The sequence below is a fragment of the Pelodiscus sinensis genome, chromosome 23, assembly GCF_049634645.1.
Source record: "Pelodiscus sinensis isolate JC-2024 chromosome 23, ASM4963464v1, whole genome shotgun sequence".
NCBI lineage: Eukaryota > Metazoa > Chordata > Testudines > Trionychidae > Pelodiscus > Pelodiscus sinensis.
In genome coordinates, this window is record NC_134733.1 from 1,795,679 (window position 1) to 1,817,132 (window position 21,454).

General features: G+C 45.8%; 1 protein-coding gene across 1 annotated transcript in view; it reads left to right on the forward strand.

The window, feature by feature from the left end:
* LACTBL1 (lactamase beta like 1) overlaps nucleotides 1-21,454 on the forward strand; it is a 29,395-nt gene that overhangs the window by 3,941 nt on the left and 4,000 nt on the right. The window contains exons 3-5 of the mRNA XM_025184961.2: nucleotides 2,156-2,313; nucleotides 9,238-9,485; nucleotides 15,282-15,387. Of these exons, the coding sequence (XP_025040746.2) occupies nucleotides 2,156-2,313; nucleotides 9,238-9,485; nucleotides 15,282-15,387 (512 nt within the window). The remainder of the gene's footprint in view (nucleotides 1-2,155; nucleotides 2,314-9,237; nucleotides 9,486-15,281; nucleotides 15,388-21,454) is intronic.

The window sequence follows — 21,454 nt, forward strand, 5'->3', positions numbered from 1 at the left end:
CAGACGTCAGCCGAGCGCCACGGCGGGAGGCAACAGTGCCCCCTAGAGGGAACAGACAGCGTTTCAGTGTTACAGAGTCACAGACAGTGGGCTATTATATATATGATTACATGGATATAGAAACAGAGGAGACTCAAGTAGGAGAGAGAGGTTATTTTACCTTTCTATGTGGTGATCAATTGGGGAGGGTTCAGAGAAGAGCCACAAGAATGATTAAAAAACTAGAAAACATGCCTGACAGTGATAGGTTCAAGGAGTTCCATCTATTAGTTTAACAAAGAGATGGTTAAAGTGTGACTTGATCCCAGTCTATAAGTTCCTCCATGGGGAACAAATATTTGAACATGGGCTCATTGGTCTGATAGACAAAGATATAACATAATTCAAGGACTGTAAGTTGAAGCTAGATACATTTGGATTGGAAATAAGGTGCCATTTTTAACAATGAGGATAATTAACCATTGGAATAATTTACTGAGCAATGTAGTGTCATCACAAGCCATTTTTAAATCACAACTAGATGTGTGCATTGTCAAAATAGAGATTCAATGTTAAATTGATGACAACGTGCTTAGTGTCTACACTTTATAAAATGCTTGTAGGATGCTGCATGTATTAAAATCTCTGTGGTCCATGGTATAAAGTAGTTTTGAGCATTTGTGTTGTAAACCTCTGTATGTGTGTAATTCACCAAACAGGACAAGAAGTGTTAATTAAGATAACGTGCTCACTGTGCATACAGGATGGCCCATGGAAGAAAGACTCTGAGGGTCAAAAATTTCTAAACATAAGAAAAAAGAGATGCCCATGCTGCTGGTTAGCCCTGAGATATGACAGATTACTACATTCCTGTCAACTTTTACACCCCAGACAAACTAATTTCTGTCCATGTGCTGCTAACTTTAATCCCTAAATAACTCTCTTAGGGTATGTCTACACTACCACCCTAGTTCGACCTAGGGTGGTTAATGTAGTCATACGAACTTGCAAATGAAGCCCGGGATTTGAATTTCCTGGGCTTCATTTGCATGTTGCCGGGCGCCGCCATTTTTAAATGTCCGCTAGTGCGGACTCCGTGCCCACGGCTACACGCGGCACGAACTAGATAGTTCGGATTAGGCTTCCTATTCTGAACTATCTGTACACCTCATTCCAGTCAGTTAGCAAGGCTCTTGATACGATCTCCCACAATATTCTTGCCAGCAAGTAAACAATGTGGATTGGATAAATGGATGGTAAGATGGATAGAAAGATGGCTAGAAGGTTGGACCCAGTGGGTAGTGATCAACAGCTCGATGTCAGGATGGCGGTCAGTTTCTAGCGGAGTGCCCCAAGGTTCCATTCTAGGAACAGTTTTGTTCAACATCTTTATTAATGACCTGGATGAGGGGATGGATTGCACACTCATCAAGTTTGCAGATGACACTAAGCTAGGGGGAGAGGTAGATACGCTTGAGGGCAGGAATAGGGTCCAGAGTGACCTAGACAAATTGGAGGATTGGGCCACAAGAAAGCTGATGAGGTTCAACAAGGACAAGTGCAGAGTCCCGCATTTGGGACGGAAGAATCCCAAGCATTGTAGAATCCCAAGCATCAAGTAGGAATAAGGGATCTTCTGGAAAAGGGCTTATTTTCCGCAAGATCCCGTCTAGACTGGAGCTTTTCTCCGGCAAAACCCCGAGCTGGAAAAAAGCGGCAGCCATGTTCATGCAAATGCCACGGGGGATATTTAAATCCCCTGTGGCATTGCAATTCCGAAGTGTCTCATTAGCATCCCTTTTCCGGAAAGGGGTGCCAATGTAGACACAGCCACTGTGTGTAGATTGCCTATTAAGCACTTTGAGATGGAGTGGTGAAAATCAATGAGGTGTATAAAAATGAGGTATTGTTATAGGGATTTCATGCTATTTAAAAACACATGAGATTTGCAGATACTCACAGGATGGGATCCCAGTGATAAGCAGTGAGCCAGGGTACAGAGCAGAGCTGTAGAACAGTGTTGAACCATTACATCAACGATGGGAAATAGCCTTAATGTAGAGCTATTTGCTCACCAGTACATAGCAGTAATTATCCGTGTGCACAGCGGCGCTTTATTCCTTTGTTCTTCTGGGCTTGCCTTCAAGCACCTCACCGCTTTCTAATCTTCTCGTAGGTGGACATGCTTCTGCGCCACAAAATCCATAGCCCAGGCCTCCCTGCCATGTCTGCCATCGTCATCTACAATGACACCGTGCTCTGGACAGGCAACTTTGGGAAGAAGAATGGCTCTGACCCCTTCTCAGCAATGCCCAATGAGTACACCATTTACAGGTGGGTTTGTGGGAAATGTCTCGTGACCACGGTCCCCCAGAGAGAGTGAGAGGGTTGGGTACAATTCATTGCAATTCAATTACTTAGGTACATTTTGAAATCTGAAAATATCCCTTCCTCTTCTGAATGTGGGGCAATAAGAATGGAACAGCCCTTAGGGAGCCTCCCTTGAAGGTGCACCAGGTGCAGTTACAAGGAGAGGTCTATTGTTTGCCTTGTTTTTGTGGTCGTGTTGGTCCCAGGACATGAAGGAGATCAGGCAGGGAGGAAAGTACCTTTTCTTGAGCCAAATGGAAAGGACGAGAGTCACCGGCCTCTTCCTCAGGTCTGGGAACAGTAATCCGAGTGTCTGTGCTATAGATGGATTGGAATGGATTGCGCAGCGAAAGTTTCCCACATATAGGAGATGACTTAAAATAAAGGGCTAGCAGCAGTAGGGTGCAATGTCTTGTAATGAGCCATAAAACTCACATCTCAGCTAAGGCCGTGTTTTTCGTATACAGCCAAAGTCTGTTCCGTATTGTTGTGCTGAGTCTCTGTTACATTGGCTTTGGAGGAGTTAATATTGTTGTAGGCTTGCATCTGGGCCAACCTAACACGGGCTCCTTCTGCCAGGCATTGTCCAAACAGAGTAGTAGACAGTCAGGGTACGTCTACCCTGCATGTGTATTTTGAAATAAACTGTCCCGGAGGAAATACTCCAAAATAGCTTATTTCCAAATAACATCTACACTACAGGGAAGCCTCCAAATCAGTCTGAGGCAGGCTTCCCCAATGTGGACACACTACCTCGATTTAGAAACCCAGGAACCACTGGGGAGAAGTTAGTTTGAATGGCCGGCCATGAGGAGGAGCTATTTCAAAATAGCAGCAGTGGAGCATCCACAGTACAGCTATGTTGAAATAGCCTTTTCAGAACAGGTGTTATTCCTCATGGAATGAGTTTACAGAAGTCGGAATAAGCCGCTCGTTATTTCAAAATAACAGAATTGCTGTGTGGATGCTCACGTTGTTATTTCAGAATAACACCAGTTATTACAAAATAACTGGGCTGTGTAGACACACCCTCAGACAGCCCTGCCCCCAAAGAATTGACAATCTAAATAGATCAAACAGACACAGGGTGCTGGAGAGTTAGAACACTCAACAGTGTGATGGCAGAAAATACCATGTTAGTTACACAATTCCTTTAGTGATTCAGGGCAGTTTAGTTTGAAACTGATAAGCCAAGTGGAAAGAAAAGGTGGGGAGGAGGGAAGGGCAGGGGAGAAGAGGGTTGGAGCAAACAGCTAATCAGCACAGGTCAGTGGAAGTCCAGCCTAAATTGTAGAAAGTTCTGCAAAAAGCTCCTCTCTTCAGTTCTTTCCCAAGTCCATGGGAAAGGGGGACAACACCTGGTTCCTAGAGGGCCCCCAGAGTGTGGGGGTCTCTCCTGCACAGCTGTGTCCTGGGGATGTTGGGTGCAGGAGTGTCCCCTGTTGGGTCTCATTTCTCCCCTTCCCCTATGCTACAGACTCTAGCATTACGGCTAGACAACAGCTTCTATTATCTTCCCATATTAAACATACTGGCTACGTCTCGACTACATCCCTTTTTTGTAAAAGGGATGCAAATTAGATGTATCGCAATTGCTAATGAAGCGGGGATTTAAATCTCCCCTGCTTCATTAGCATAAAAACGGCTGCTGCTTTTTTTCCGCACGGAGCTTTGTTGGAAAAAAGTGCCAGTCTAGACGCTGATCTTGCAGAAAATAAAGCCTTTTCCGAAAGATCTCTTATCCCTTATTTCAAAGAGGGATAAGGGATCTTTCGGAAAAGGCTTTATTTTCCGAAAGATCCACATCTAGACTGGTGCTTTTTTCTGGCAAAGCTCCTGGCCGGAAAAAAGCGGCAGCCATTTTTATGCTAATGAAGCAGGGGAGATTTAAATCCCCGCTTCATTAGCAATTGCGATATGTCTAATTTACATCCCTTTTATGAAAAAGGGATGTAGTCTAGACGTAGCCACTGTCTGCTCACTGAAGCATTTACCATTTGGGATGAAACTTTCAAACTTGGCTTCTGCAAATAGGTGGATTTTATCTTATTTTTTAAAGTGTAGGCAACACCAACTGCTTTTTAGTTCCATCCGAGAGAAAAGAGAAATGTTTCCACTGCAGAAAAACCTAATCATCATTTTCTGTGCAGATATCTAATGCCTGAAACTTGGCCTGTGCATAATCCCTACTGACCGTTAAGGATTTTTTTTTGTTTTTGGCTTAGGGAAAACACGGGGATCATTTAGCAAGTTATGAGTATTTGGGAAATCTACCCTGAGTGCCCAGTAGATAAAACCAGTAAGGACTTACTCCTTCCCCCCTGAAGTCAATGAAGGGTTAGTCATTCTCTTAAATGTGCGCTCAGTAGGTTCAAGCTCAGGCCCTTCAAAAGGATGCTCTGCACATGTCTGAAGCAGGTTTTTATCTTCTTTGCTACATTTAAGTATTTATCATTTTAAATCTATTGAACTGATTTTCCTCAAACTTGATATTTTGGTAGATCTCGTTGAAATGCTAAGGTTGATGAAAATCCCTAATAATTTTAAATTTTTGCACATTTAAAATTAGTATGTCAAAAATTTTGGCTTTGCTCTTAAAGTAGTTCAAAGCTCCAGTAGCTTAGAAAGGCTCGAGGTGCTGAAATTCTCCAGATATAGATGGTCCCAGAAACTGCTGAGTTAGAACACCGATCACTTCTACACTACTAACCAGACTCTCTCCAAATGTGACTAGTCTTGTCCGTCAGGGTAGTGAAGTTCTTCACATTTAAATGAAGCACAGCTTAAAATGGGATAATGTAAACTGAAGTCATCCTGAACCTGTTTTGTCTTGAACCCGGTCCACCCTTGCGTGGCTCTTCACTCTTACCACAAATCTACTTTCACCCTTCAGTTGTTTTTCACAATTTAAAGGGAAAACAACAGCTTTTTCCTTAGCAGCTCTGCTCCCTGTGGGCCCAGGACTGGAACCAACCCTCACCTTGGTGAGCACATTGAATTGGAAGCAACCCTATTGACTTCAGTGATGTTCTGTGCAGCTAGGGGCTTGCCAACAAGAATAAACATCCCCCACACCTGAGTCCTACACACACCAGGTAATAATATACCCAGAGCAGAATCCATCAGCAGCTTATCGTCTGCAATGGTGGTTGACACATGACGTGGCATACAGCTTTTTAGTGCATTCTTCTGGCATGTAAATATCTTTTGATAGCACAGAATCATAGAGTACTAGAGTAATAGAATCATAGGGCTGCAACAGACCTCAGAAAGTCATCTAAAAGCAGGACCAAAAAGCAGGACAATAACAGCACTGTACAAATGCCTGTTCTCATTTCCAGATGACATTGTCAACAAGAAGCCAGCAGCATTACCCCCCTGAAACTGTAAATAAACTTGTTTCTCTGCATTATTGGTGGTGTAAGAAGTAGGACTGAGTAGACTTGCAGAGTTTTACAGTTATTTTGTACATAATACTATAGTTATAATTTCAAATTTCATGATAAAGAGATTGTACTACCGTACTAATATAAGGTAAATTATAATACTATTGTTTTTACAATGAAAATATTTGCAATAAAAATGAATATTATCTTTGGGTATGTCTACACTTGCAGTCTATTTCAGAATAGGGCTGCAAATGTAGGCATTCGGAATTGCAAATCAAGCCTAGGATTTAAATATGGAGGAGAGTCCTGAAAATCCCATCTTATGATGGGCTAATTGGCTAGTATAATAAGAAAAGCCAAAGAGGAGTTTGAAAAACAGCTAGCCAAAAACTCAAAAAGTAATAGCAAAATGTTTTTTAAGTACATTAGAAGCAGGAAGCCGGCTAAACAACCAGTGAGGCCCTTGGACAATAGAGATGCTAAAGAAGTCCTCAAGTAAGATAAAGTCATAGTGGAGAAGCTAAATGAATTCTTTGCTTCAGTCTTCATGGCTGAAGATATTGGGGGAGATCCCCAAACCTGAGCCATTCCTTTTAGGTGACAAATCTGAGGAATTGTCCCAGATTGAGGTGTCCTTAGAAGAGGTTTTGGAACAAATTGATAAACTTAAAAGTAACAAGTCACCGGGACCAGATGGCATCACCCAAGTTCTGAAAGAACTTAAATGGGAAACTGCAGAACTATTAACTGTGGTTTGTAACCTATCCTTTAAATCAGCTTCTGTACCTAATGACTGGAAGATAGCTAACGTGATGCCAATATTTAAAAAGGGCTCTAAAGGTGATTCTGGCAATTATAGGCCGGTAAGTCTAACATCAGTACCGGGCAAATTAGTTGAAACTATAGTAAAGAATAAAATTGTCAGACACATGGATGAATATAATTTGTTGGGAGAAAGTCAACATGGTTTCTGTAAAGGGAAATCATGCCTTACTAGAGTTCTTTGAGGGGGTCAACAAACATGCGGACAAGGGGGATCCAGTAGATATAGTATTCTTAGATTTCTAGAAAGCCTTTGACAAGGTCCCTCACCAAAGGCTCTTAAGTAAAGCAAATTGTCATGGGACAAGAGGGAAGGTCCTTTCGTGCATTGATAACTGGTTAAAAGACAGGAAACAAAGGATAGGAATAAATGGTCAGTTTTCAGAGTAGAGAGAGGTAACTAGTGGTGTCCCCCAAGGGTCTATCCTGGGACCAATCCTATTCAACATATTTATAAATAATCTAAAGCAGTGTTTCCCAATTTTATTTGGCCACGGAACCCTTTTAAACTTGAAAGAATTTTGTGTAACCCCTAATAACAATCTTATCTATGGAGCTGAAAAAGTAGACCACAAATAAATAAGGATAATAATAAACAAATGCTAAACAAGGCCATTAGATCAACATTTATTTTAATTGCACATATTTAAAAACAAAAATCACATTTAATGTGTACAAAAAATAAAGCTAAAAAACAAATATGCATTCAATATTAATTATTGTTTTTTAAAAATCATAAAATGTTATTGTAATGTAATTTTCTCATGGAACCCTTATTTTCACTTCGCAGAACTCCGAGGCTCCACAGAATACTATTTGGGAAACAATGATCTAGAGAAAGGGGTAAACTGTGAGGTGGCAAAATTTGCAGATGATACCAAACTGCTCATGATAGTTAAGAGCAAAGCAGACTGGGAAGAGCTTCAAAAATATCTCACCAAACTAAGTGACTGGGCAACAAAATGGCAAATGAAATTTAATGTTGATAAATGTAGAGTAATGAACATTGTCAAACACAATACCAAATATGCATATAATATGATGGGGACTAATTTGGCTACAACTACTCAAGAGCACGATCTTGGGCTGTGTCTACACTGGCATGAATTTCTGGAACTGCTTAAAACGGAATACTATTCCGTTTTCAGTTTTTCCAGAAAAGGAGCGTCTACATTGGCAGGCTGCTTTTCCGGAAAAGCCCTTTTTCCGGAAAAGCGTCTGTGGCCAATGTAGATGTGTTTTTCTGGAAAAGAGCCCCGATCGCCATTTTTGCGATTGGGTCTTTTTTTCCGGAAAAGACTACTGGGCTGTCTACACTGGCCCTTTTCCAGAACAGTGTTCCAGAATAAGGACTATGCCTGAGCGGGAGCAGAATAGTTTTTCCGGAATAGCGGCTGATTTTGTACAGTAGAGCATCGTTGCTTTTCTGGAAATTCAAGGGCCAGTGTAGACAGCTCGCAGCTTATTCCAGAAAAGCGGCTGATTTTCTGGAATAAATGGCCCAGTGTAGACACAGCCTTGGAGTCATTGTGGATCGTTCTCTGAAAACATCCACTCAGTGTGCAGTGGCAGTCAAAAAAGCAGATAGAATGTTAGGAGTCATTAAAAAAGGGATAGAGAATAAGACAGAGAATATCTTATTTCCTCTGTATAAAACAATGGTACCCACATCTTGAATACTGCGTACTGATGTGGTTGCCTCATCTCATAAAAGATATATTGGCATTGGAAAAGGTTCAGAGAAGGTCAACAAAAATGATTAGGGGTTTAGAATGGGTCCCATATGAAGAGAGATTAAAAAGACTTTAACTTTTCAGCTTAGAAAAGAGGCGACTAAGGGGGTCTATGATAGAGGTCTATAAAATCATGACTGGTGTGGAAAAAGTGAATAAGGAAAAGTTATTCCCACAATATAAGAACTAGGGGTCACCAAATGTAATTAATAGGCAGTAGGTTTAAAACAAACAAAAGGAAGTTTTTCTTCACTCAGCACATAGTCAACCTGTGGAACTCCTCGCCTGAGGATGTGGTGAAGGCTAGAACTTTAACAGGGTTTAAAAAAAGATCTAGATAGATTCCTGGGGGCTAGGTCCCTTAATGGCTATTAGCCAGGATGGGTAGGGATAGTGTCCGTAGCCTCTGTTTGTCTGGAAGTGGGTGTCAGGGAGACGGATCATGTGAGGATTCCCTGTTGTATTTCCTCCTTCTGGGGCATCTGACACTGGCCACTGTCAGCAGACAGGACACTGGGCTGGATGGACCGTTGGTCTGACCCAGTGTGGCCGCTCTTATGTTCTTTTGTTCTTAAATATACACAAGTGCCTCAGGGGTTGTAGAAAACCCTGTACTCTCCTGTATTATTGCTATGTGAGTTCATGAGTGAAGGTTTTACTCTAATGCACATGGGCAACTGGGCCAGAGTTATAAAAGTTCAGGCTTAACTTTCATTCTTCCGACTTTTGGTCCCTTTCGGTTGCATTAATGCACGTTTTACATTTAATGAAGTGACATATAATCAGCAGCCTGAGCAATGAGACGCTGAGCACCCCTGCAATGCTTTCCCTGTTTGGATATGATTAGAACAGCTGACCAGTTCAGGGAGAGCTTGGCCCATGGCCTAGTTCATGCTAGACCAGAAGCTGGTGGTGAAGCCATGTAACTATTTGTCCCGTGACAGGATTGCCAGCATCTCCAAGATCTTCCCGACCATCATGCTTTACAGACTGTGGGAAGAAGGGAAGGTGACATCTCTGGACGACCCTTTGGAACGCTATGCCCAGAGCTTCGTTATTAAAAATCCTCTGGGGCGATTCAAGGAATCTGAGCAAAGATACACAGCTGATGGGCTTATCTTCCTGGAGAAGGGGTCGCTGCCCCTCAAGCCATCTCTGGTTACACTGCGCAGGATGGCTAGCCAGCTCTCAGGTGAGAGAACCCCCCTCCTCGAGTCTTCAACCCTCACCTGTTAAAATAACTCCACTCCCTCTAGCCAGAGAGCAGGTCACAGCAATGCAAAAATCTCTACCTGTGCATTTGTCAGACAGGGCAACAGTCCCCTCCTGGTGTGAACCAGAATCCTCTAGCAGCTCCAACAGGCAAATCAAAGGAAAGCCTCTCTCCACACCAGCTATTAGGGGTATGTCTGCACTGCACACTAATTTTGAAATAAGCTGTTCCGGAAGAGTTATTCCAAAATAGCTTATTCCAAAATAGCACGTCTATACCGCAGGGAAGCCTCAAAATGAGTCCAAGGCAGTCTTCCCTACTGTAGATGTGCTATCTCGATTTAGAGCTCCAGGAGGCACTGGGGAGGAATAACTTAGAATGGGCCTGGGGAGGGGCTATTTTGAAATAGCAGCAGTGGAGCATTTACACACACCTTATTGTGACATGGCTATTTCGGGATAGGCGTATTCCTCGTAGAATGAGGGTTACAGATTTTGGAATAAGCCGTCTGTTATTATGAAATTATTTGGAAATAACGGAATGGCTGTGTCGACCTTCTCATGCTTATTTGAAAATAATGCTAGTTCTCTCGAAATAATGGTGCAGTGTAGACTAGGAGGTGCACTGAGTTGGTCTGTTGTCTGGTATGTGCATCCCACTGACTGAGCTGGTAGAAGCCACAATGAGCAGGTCTTCCCCTGGCCAAGCCAGTTTGAGCTACTGCTTCCTAGCAGAGTAACTTTGCTTTGCAATTCAGGCACCTGCATTAAAATCAGGGATTAAATGCAAGGGAGCTTCTCACAATGTTTCCCCTCAGTCCTGAGTGCTCTCTCTGTCTGAGGATTCAAAGGGTACCCGAGTTGGTCTGTAACTGGAAAAACTTAAAAAACAACAAATAGTCCAGCAGCACCTTAAAGTGTTCTTAGTCTTTAAGGCGCTGCTAGGCTGTCTGAGGAGTGAAGTGGGGAGGCAGAGAATTGCTGCGTGTTGTTGGTTTGAAGGGCAATAGCTTTTATACTCAAAATATAGCAGTGCAGCCTCCTGCTCTGGGATTCCGAGCGCTCACTAGCATGGTGTTTGTCAACTTGAGATGGCTCCTACTCTGCTGTTCTCCTACAAATGAGTCAGTTTGATAGTAAAGTAGCTAGAGATGGCAGGGCCTGCTAGAATGTGGAGATCCCTCACAAGGTTCGGCTATTAATGCCTGCTCTAAGCATGCCTTGACACTCCCTTAGAAGCATGTAGATTCCACTCGAAGCCCAGAATCGGTTGGCATCCCTATTCGGAGACCTTTTTGAAGCAGGCAAACTTGGCATAGAATCATAAAGCTGGAAGAGACCTTAGAAGGCATCAAGTCCTGCCCCCTGCCCAAGGCAGGACCAATCCCAACTAAATCAACCCAGCCAGGGCTTTGTCAAGCCGGGACTTAAACACCTCTTGGGATGGAGACTCCACTACTTCCCTAGGTAATCCATTGCAGTGCTTCACCATCCTCCTAGGGAAATAGTTTTTCCTAATATCCAACCTGGACCTCTCCCACCACAACTTGAGCCCATTGCTCCTTGTTCTGCCATTCGTCACTACTGAGAACAGCCTCTCTCCAGCCTCTCTGGAACCTCCCTTCAGGAAGTTGAAGGCTGCTATCAAATCCCCCCTGCTAGAAACCAGCCAATGGGAATGTACGGGGGGTGGGATGGCTCCTAAAACTTCCCCACTCCCCTCCAGTTTCAAAACAGAAGCAGAGCCCTGCATCTGCTTTTCTGCACGGTGTGTGGGGCTGCGGGGCAAGCTGGGGAGCCTGCCTGGGGCTCCCCACTGCCTCCACGAGCTGGGTCTGGGAGCTGGGCAGGCCACATGCAGCCCGCGGGCTGTATTTTGCCCAGGCCTGTCTTAGGGGAAGCTTTTTACAGCAAAAACAGTAATAGACGATGCAGCCTCTCCAGCCTACACGCCTGAGCTGCATGCTGTAAAAGCCACTCACCCCTCTGAGCAGAGACGGGCTGGGAGGGAAGTGCTACGTTGCTAAGATTTTATGATATTGAAATGTACTTGGACTTGAATTGTACTATGAGATGCTGTTTTAAACAATTCACACTCCACTTGTCATGTCAATCGACTAGTTATGTTGTGTAAGGCAGTGACCTTGGGTTTTCGGTTATGCTCATTCACTCCCCGACTTGGAGATTTCAGAACCTTGCAATGAACCTTCCAGTCAGTGTATCAGCCTGCAGAGGAGCTGAGTTTGAAGTCTGTGGTGCTGACTCCCAAGACGAGAGCGTTCAGTGTCTCTCTGAAGGCCAGTAAGTCGCACAAGAATAGAAAACACTTCACTTCTCAAGTCAGCTATTCCAGCAGCAGCTCCCTGGCTATACAAGAGGTCGTGGGTCTCAGCCCAGGCCTTCAGAATCGTATGCAGGCCTCCGACCGCAGCCACCACCAGCAGCTCATTTGGGTGAGGGGAGAAGCCCAGTGGCGTGCTGCCTTGCAAAAGGCCCCGCCCATAACACTCCTGATCTGCTGGGAACTTGACTTGACCAGAACATTTGAGTGATCAACTGAGAGTGATTCTTGACTGGCTGTGACCAGTGTCCCTCTAACATTCTCCATCCCTAGGCGGGTTGAGTTTTCTTTTGGGTGCTGAAATTGCTTATGTGCACCACCAATACTGAGGCTGTGTGTGGATGTGCAGTGTCCCGGTACAAACAAAACCTAGATACAAATATCTATTTTAAATAGTCCATACTTCCATAGGTATAAAAGGCAACATATTGTAACAAGGTATAATTAACAAGGAACAATGCTTAAGATGTTTATTTAGTATGAAATCAAATAAGGAAAATTAACACTACCCGGCTACGTCTACACTGGCATGATTTTCCGGAAATGCTTTTAACGGAAAAGTTTCCCATTAAAAGCATTTTCAGAAAGGTGCATCTAGATTGGCACAGACACTTTTCCGCAAAAGCACTTTTTGTGGAAAAGCGTCCATGGCCAATCTAGATTTTCCGCCAAAAAGCCCCGATCGCCATTTTCGTGATTGGGGATTTTTTGCAGAAAATAAATCTCTGCTGTCTACACTGGCGCTTTTGCGCAAAAGTTTTTCGGAAAAAGACTTTTGCCCGAACGGGAGCAGCATAGTATTTCCGCAAAAGCACTGACAATCTTACATGAGATCATCAGTGCTTTTGCGGAAATTCAAGTGGCCACTGTAGACAGCTGGCAAGTTTTTCCGCAAAAGCAGATGATTTTGCGGAAAAACTTGACAGTCTAGACACAGCCCCCTTGAAGTACATGTATTATCATCCTTTCTAACAACTCAAACTAGTAAACACACCAAAATGGGGCACTTTGTGTGTGTCACTAACTCAAATAGTGGAAGCTCCGGAGAACTTATCAGGAATCCAACTCCAATTGAAATGTCAAACAAATTTGACAGGATCCACAGTAAAGTTCTTCCAGTGTTAACAATTTACCAACTAGTAACACAGGATTTTAAAAAATCATTGAGATTGGTTTGCAGATGTCTACAATACTAAAAAGAATCTTTTCTTTCTTACCTTAAGCCAATAACACCTGTGTAAACTTTGTTTGAAATGTAATCATGCAAATGTCATCAGCTAGGTCTTTTGCTCCAGTATTAAAAGTAGCCTAAAAGCTTTTAAGACACCTGAAATTTTGGTAGCACCCCATACAGCCTGCCCTAGCTGTGCAGAGACAGAGAGGGTCTGACTCTTGATGCCTGCAGTCCAGATGGAAGCAAGTTAAGACATCCCAAACAAACTCCTTTCTATCCCCACCTCACTGCACAGATCCCCACCTACCCCCATGGAATCTGCTTTTCCCCCCAAGCCCTACCTAGATGGGGTAGAATCCTGTCTCTCAGACTACGTCTACACTACAGGGCTGTGTCTACATTGGCACCCTTTTCCGGAAAAGGGATGCTAATGAGACAAGTCGGCATTTGCATGAACATGGCTGCCGCTTTTTTCCGGCTCAGGGCTTTGCCAGAGAAAAGCACCAGTCTAGACGGGATCTTTCGGAAAATAAAGCCTTTTCCGGAAGATCCCTTATGCCTCTTAAATTCAGGAATAAGGGATCTTCTGGAAAAGGCTTTCTTTTCTGAAAGATCCTGTCTAGACTAACGCTTTTCTCCGGCAAAGACCCAAGCCAGAAAAAAGCGGCAGCCATGTTCATGCAAATGCCGCGGGGGTATTTAAATCCCCCGTGGCATTTGCAATTCCGACTTGTCTCATTAGCATCCCTTTTCCGGAAAAGGGTGCCAATGTAGATACAGCCCAGCAGTTTTGTGCAAAAACCCATGGGCTAGGTCTACACTGGCCCCTTTTCCGGAAGGGGCATGTAAATTTCATGAGTCGTCGTAGGGAAATCCGCGGGGGATTTAAATATCCCCCGCGGCATTTAAATAAAAATGTCCGCCGCTTTTTTCCGGCTTTTAAAAAAGCCGGAAAAGAGCGTCTAGACTGGCCCCGATCCTCCGGAGGCTCTTATTCTTACTTTGAAGTGTAAGGGGCCAGTGTAGACGTAGCCATGGAGTGTACACACTTCAAGCACGTTTTTGCGCAAGTAAATTTATAGTAAATAAAAAGAACAGAGGGGTTTTTGCGGTGTAGGTATTCCTCTGTCTATGAGGAATAACTCCTTTTTGCACAAGAACTCTTGTGCAAAAAGGTGTGTATACAGGCAAGAGGGGAGTGTTGTGCAAAAAGAGCCAATTGAAAGAAGCACAGGTGCTCTGGTGGCTAGTCTGTGAATGGAAATCAGACCTTTCTTTTGAGAGAGCATCCATGCAGTCTTTTCGCTCTCTTGCACAAAACCACATTGCTTTTGTGATGTGCTTTTGTAGTGTGGACACGCTCTTGTGCAAGAAGTTTTTGCGGAAGATCTCTTCTGCGAAAAGCTTCTTGCACAAGAAGCCTGCAGTGTAGACATAGCCTCAGAGTTGCAGGCATTGGCAACTTCAAGACATATTACCGAAAGGAAGTAGAACAAGTTTGACCCAAAAGTATAGGACAGTTCTTACCTTATTACTCTGGCTGATTCACTTATCCCCAGGATAGTTCTGTACAGCAGGGCTACGTCTAGACTACATCCCTTTTTCGTAAAAGGGATGTAAATTAGACGTATCGCAATTGCTAATGAAGCGGGGATTTAAATCTTCCCCGCTTCATTAGCATAAAAACGTCTGCCGCTTTTTTCAGCATGGAGGTCTGTCGGAAAAAAGCGCCAGTCTAGATGCTGATCTTGCGGAAAATAAAGCCTTTTCCGAAAGATCCCTTATCCCTCTATGAAATAAGGGAGGTAGTCTAGACGTAGTCTGGATGTTTCTCCTTGGACCAGGCTGGCAGAGATTCCGGGGGAAGGATTGCCTTCCTCTGCAGCATGAGGCATGGGTCACTTGCAAGTTAAACTAGTGTAAGTGGTGAGTTTTCTTTAAGCCATTATTTGAGGACTTCAGTAACTCAGCCAGAGACTGAGGGTCAGGCACAGGAGTGAGGAGATGAGCTTCTGTGGCCTGAATCATGCAGGTCAGACAAGATGGTCATAATGGTAGTTTTTGATCTGAAAGTCGATGAGTAGTAGCACATTGGCTGTGTCTTTGGTAGATGCTGTAATTAATCATGGCTGTTCTCCTCTGCCTTTGAATCTCCCGTTTTGGATCATTATTGACCAGAATCAATGGGCGATTCTTGTTATCCTAACAAAAATCAGTGTTTGCCTCTTGCTGTTTGAAGCCCTTTTGTTCCCATTGCATAGGGCTTCCCAGGAGACTGCGGTCCACCAGCCTGCTGTGGAGAGGGAGCACACAAGATGCCCTTGCGCTCCTGAAGGATGATGTTCTGGTAGCTGACCCAGGAACCAGGTCAGGAGTATTTACCTTCTCTCAGCAAGTATCTGGTGACTAGCAATGCTTACCTGCTAGACTCAGAACCAGAGCTGTGAGTGATGCAGGCAGCTCTATCTGCTACAGTACAAGCCCCCGCAAATCTCGTTCCCTGGAACATGCCATTCACTCATGGAAAATCATTGCGTCATAAGCTTGGAAGAGCCCTCAGGAATCATCACGTCCAGGCCCCTGCCCAAAGCAGGGCCATCGCCAAGGAAATCAACCCAGCCAGGGCTTTGTCCAGACAGGACTTAAAAACCTCTAGGGATGGAGATGCCACCCCTTCCTAGGGAACCCGTCCCAGCGCTTCTCCACCCTCCTAGAGAAATAGTTTTGCCAAATATCCAACCTAGACCCCCCCCCCCCACTGTAACTTGAGACCATTGCTCCTTGTTCTGCCACCACTGAGAACAGCCTCTCTCCAGCCTCTTTGGAACCTCCCTTCAGGAAGTTGAAGGCTGCTCTCAAATCCCCCCTCACTCTTCTCTTCTGCAGACTGAACGAGACCAAATCCCTCAGCCTCTCCTCATAGGTCATGTGCTCCAGCCCCCTCATCATTTTCATTGCCCTCCACTGGACCCTCTCCAATACGTCCACATCCTTTCTGTAATGGCAGGGCTAAAATTGGAAACAATACTCTAGATGTGGCCCCACCAGACGGGAATAATGACATCTCTGGATCTGCTGGCAATACTCCTCTTAATGCAACCTAATAGGCCATTAGCCTTCTTGGCTACAAGGGCACACTGTTGACTCATCTCCAGCTTCTCATGCACTGTAATCCCTAGGTCCATTTCTGCAGAACTGCTGCTTGGCCAGTCGGTCCCCAGCCTGTAACAATGCTTGGGATTCTTCCATCCCAAATGCAGGACTCTGCCCTTGTCCTTGTTGAACCTCATCAGATTTCTTGTGGCCCAATCCTCCAATTTGTACCATTGGATACAGAGCAAGAAGACAAAGTGGAACAGTTTGAAAGTCAGCATTCTCAAATAGTGGTAGCCCAGACAGCAGGGAGGCAAGGCCATTCTCCTACATTAACCCATGTCCCAGGGCTGATCTATGTCTGGTGCAGAGGACAGAATTTGCACCTGCAGTTTAGAAGGCACAGGCTGAGGTCTTAGTGATGCAATCCAGAAAAAAATCCAGTTGTCAGATAAAGAAATTCTATGCAATGAGCACATGGCAGTAATATCTATATTACTGTTACGAGCCCATTTTGAAAGTCAGGCATTTTGCAGTTAAAAAATGCCAAATTGAAGTTGCTAGATAATAGAGACAAATGCAGAACAGAATCAGTCTAGAAGACAGAACAGAATCCAGAGGCTGGACACGGGACAGTAGCCAAATTCAAACTCAACCTTTGCATATTTTGTAGTCAGGATAATTAACCCTTTGAACAACTCACCTAGGAACGTGGTGGACTCTCCATTCCGTGGATTAGTCACCTAGGGTGTGTCTAGACTACATGCCTCCTTCGACGGAGGCATGTAGATTAGCCAGATCGGAAGAGGGAAATGAAGCCGCGATTAAAATAATCGCGGCTTCATTTAAATTTAAATGGCTGCCCCGATCTGCCGATCAGCTGTTTGTCGGCAGATCGGGGGAGTCTGGACGCGATGCCCCGACAAAGAAGCCTTTCTTCATCGACACAGGTAAGCCTCGTGAAACCAGGCTTACCTGTGTCGATGAAGAAAGGCTTCTTTGTCGGGGCATCGCGTCCAGACTCCCCCGATCTGCCGACAAACAGCTGATCGGCAGATCGGGGCAGCCATTTAAATTTAAATGAAGCCGCGATTATTTTAATCGCGGCTTCATTTCCCTCTTCCGATCTGGCTAATCTACATGCCTCCGTCGAAGGAGGCATGTAGTCTAGACACACCCATACAGGATGGACACCTTTCTCTGAATGGCCTACGTCCACCTGAAGTTGTGGGATTGGTTCAGGAAATGTTGAGGGAAATCCTGGCCACACAGAGAACACGAGTAGAGTCCTGCACAGATACAAAAATGTGGATTTGCATCTGATCCCCATCCACCAAGCTCAACTGCTCATCTGATCCGCCATCTGCATCCACGTCTGCACTCTCAGCGCAAGCCATTGGAGGGCAGGGGGAAGGAACACGGAGGAGCAAGGGGACAGGGTCCTGCAGGGAAGAGGCAGGCAGAACAGAACTGGGGGTAGGAGGCAGCTCAGGGGCAGGGTGAGTGTCTCGTGGTGGGGAAAGGAATGGATCATGTGTTGCTGGGGGCTCATGGGTGATGGTCCCCTCTGCAGCAGCTTCTGCCTTGTCACAGCAGAGCAAAGGGTTAGAGCATCAGGACCCTGCCCTCTCCAGTCCTCATGGCAGAGGGTGGGCCCTGATGTCCAGGAACTGACCCATGCCCAGGCTGCCGCCTCATTTCTCCTACAGCTCAAGCTCCAAGAGCGCAGCCCTGGGCCCTCCTCTCTTGGGGTGTGTCTAGACTGCAGCCCGCTGTCGGCAGAGGGATGCAGATTAGGCAGGTCAACATTGCAAATGAGGCAGGGATTTAAATTAGCATAAAATGGCCGTTGTGTTTTGCCAACTCAGCACTTCGTCGGCAAAAAGCGACAGTCCAGAGGAGAATCTGTTGAGAAAGAAAGCCTTTTGCGACAGATCCCTTATGCCTCCTGCAAGGACAGGTACTGAGTCGGCAAAACACGGTGGCCATTCTTATGCAAATTAGGCACGGGATATTTAAATCCCTGCCTCATTTGCAATGTGGAGCTGCTTAATCTGCATCCCTCTGCCGACAGAGGGATGCAGTCTAGACATACCCTGCTCCTCTCCCAGAAACCAGCCACCTCTCCCATGCATGCTTCCAATAGCCACAGCGCCAGGACAGCGGTGGGGGGAGGGCGGTGCATCTGGAATGTATCTGTACAGGGGCCAGGGCTCCTGCAGGTCAGTGCTCACTAGCTGGGGGACCCCTTGTGCAAGGAGGGGGGGTTTTGAGTGAGCAAGGGGACCCTGTTTGCCCCTTCCCTCCAGCAGCAGGGGGCTTTCCCAGAATCCCCTCCACCTGCACAGGTATCTGCATCTGCTCCACTGCCTGTGAATGGCCTGTGGATACGAAGCAGATATCTGTGGATATGCAGGGCTCCCCGCAGATCTGTCTGTTTCATCCTCTTAAGGCTCCGGGGTCACTTGCTGGTCTCTGAGCACCGTGGTACCCGAGGTGTCAAAATGATTTGGATCCTTCCCCTTGTTCGCAGATGCCCATGCCATTCGGACATGTGGTCTTTTCCCAGCGACATTCCCCGTCTTGGCACTTCTGGTGCAGTGGCCGCTGTCTGGGAACTTCAAACCCAATATTTTCGGTCACTTTTCTGATACAAATCTAGGGAGAGACTAAGCATCTTTTCCCTGCTGCTTAGAATGATCATCGTGCTTTTTTCTCAGCTAGCTCAAAATGGCTGAGCTTGGTCTAGGTGGTGTGGCCACAGGGAGCTCTGGCCCTGCCCCAGCATGGAAATAAAACTGATGATTATGAATGACTTTGTGACTGGTTGAAAAAGCTCCTAGAGAGACAAAGCCCGTGGGCTTGGCTCCAAAGTGTGAACTTGTCCCTTGTATGTGCATGGACAGTATTCAAGCTTAAGGCTCAGAGCTTATGGACTTACAGGTATCAAACACTTATGTTTCCCTAAGGACTTACCACTCCTATGATGCTGCCTTGCAGACTCAAAGTAATTGAAGTGCTTTTGCCACCTTAGTGTGGGTTAAATGCTTGTGCCAGGTTAAGTCTGCAAAGCAGCTTAGCTGAGACTTTTGTGGCCTGTTCCTGAGAAGCACGGTGCACTTCTGCATCTCCAGGCCTGCAGCCCTATTCTTCCTTTAAAAAAAAAACAGTGAAGAGAAAGGAAATTCAGAAAACTTCAATCACTGTCCCATGAACAATTAAAAACAGCAAGGTAGGGAGAGCAGAATTAACTGTTCTTGCAGTGATATCTCTTGGCTGTTTCTGAATGTAGAATTTCCAGTCTCTATTGCTGAATATGGGCTGTTAGATCTACTGGTCCCATATCAAGATATATTTTTCTAAAAGACATGCTCTAGGAATTTGGACGGGGGGCGGGGGGTGAGTTATCTGGCTTGTGTTATACAGGAGGCCGGATTAGATGATCACAATAGATCACATCTGGAGTATTGTGTCCAGTTCTGGGCCCCCCACTAAAGAAAGGATGTGGACACATTGGAGAGGGTCCAGTGGAGGGCGACCAAAATGATGAGGGGGCTGGAGCACATGACCTACGAGGAGAGACTGAGGGACTTGGGTCTGTTTAGTTTGCAGAAGCGAAGAGTGAGGGGGGATTTGAGAGCAGCCTTCAACTTCCTGAAGGGAGGTTCCGAAGAGGATGGAGAGGCTGGTCTCAGTAGTGACAGATGGTGGAACAAGGAGCAATGGGCTCACATTTGAATGGGGGAGGTGTAGGTTGGATATTAGGCAAAACTCTTTCCCTAGGAGGGTGGTGGAGCACTGGGCGGGGTTCCCTAGGGAGAGGGTTGGAATCTCTCTCCCTGCCGGTGTTTAAATCCCGGCTTGACACAGCCCTGGCCTGGATAATTGAGTTGGGGTTGGTCCTGCTTTGGGCAAAAGGCTGGACTCGCTGAGGTCTTTTCCAGCTCTGGGATTCTAGGGCTGTGTCTAGACTACATGCCTCTGTCGGCAGAGCCATGTAGATTAGGGTTGTAGGCAAAGGGAAATGAAGCGGCGATTTAAATGATCGCGGCTTCATTTACATTTACATGGCTGCCGTGCTGAGCCGACAAACAGATGATCAGCTGTTTGTCGGCTCGTGCACTAGTCTGGACGTTCCCCCTGTCGACAACAAAGCCCTTTGTCGGCAGCCCCGTTATTCCTCGTGGGATGAGGTTTACCGGGGCTGCCGACAAAGGGCTTTGATGTCGACAGGGGGAATGTCCAGACTAGCGCACAAGTCAACAAACAGCTGATCAGCTGTTTGTCAGCTCAGCGCGGCAGCCATGTAAATGTAAATGAAGCCACGATCATTTAAATCGCGGCTTCATTTCCCTTTTCCAAAACAACAAATCTACATGGCTCCGTTGACGGAGCCATGTAGTCTAGACGTACCCTAGGATTCTAGGATTCCTTTTGGCCTGGGACTCTGTGATTATTTGAATCACTGTTGCTAAATTAATGGTGCTGCAGGAATCCTCCCTTCAACATTCCCAGTAATTCCAAATGGCAAAACCTCTGTTCTCCTTGCTTTCTGCCATTGGGCCTTTGGAGTGAGCCTGGGCTCTGAGTGCCTGTCTCAGGGCAGACATGTCACGACTGTTCCCCACTCTGGCACGACAATGCAGAAGTGGGGGCCTGCAGAAGCACCCCAAAACCTGCTCTCTGCAGGCTTTGGGACAAAAACTTCCCCCCCAAATCCTACAACCTGGGGAATATCCACTGCCACCACTCAGGTATTCCAAGAAAACCAGGGAACAGACCACTTGGGAAACCTCCTCCCTAAAACCTCAGCGGTATCTCAAGCTCAAGACAAAAACAAGCTGCAGTTTGTGGTGGCTGTCTCCTTATCCAGCCAGATGGCCAGACCTTACAGGTTAACCTAGGACGCCAAAATGAACCAATACCAGGTTAATTAGAAGAAAAAACCCTTTTATTATCAAAACAAAGCCATAGTTGCAAGCACAGCGACTAGATGAAATTAATAGACTCATGGGGGTCCCCCCCAAGGGCTCAAAACTTAGTTACAAAAGAGAGAAAAACCACTTTGAATAGCACAGACATCATTTCCACATTCCCAAACCATCATATCTATAGTAGCCCTGTGTCTGAGAGTCTGTAATGCTGAAATGCTGGCTGTTCCCTCTGGACGGCCTGTGCTGCATGGGGAGTGCGGGGCCCAAACGGCCGCTTGCTCTCCCACGGCGGCCCGGCTGAGCGGTGCAGAAGGCAGCCGAGCGCCACGGCAGGAGGCGAAGGGGGGCGAGGCGGTGACGTGCAGTGTGACAGCGGCTCCAGTGGCTCCAGCGGCTCCAGGCCCCGC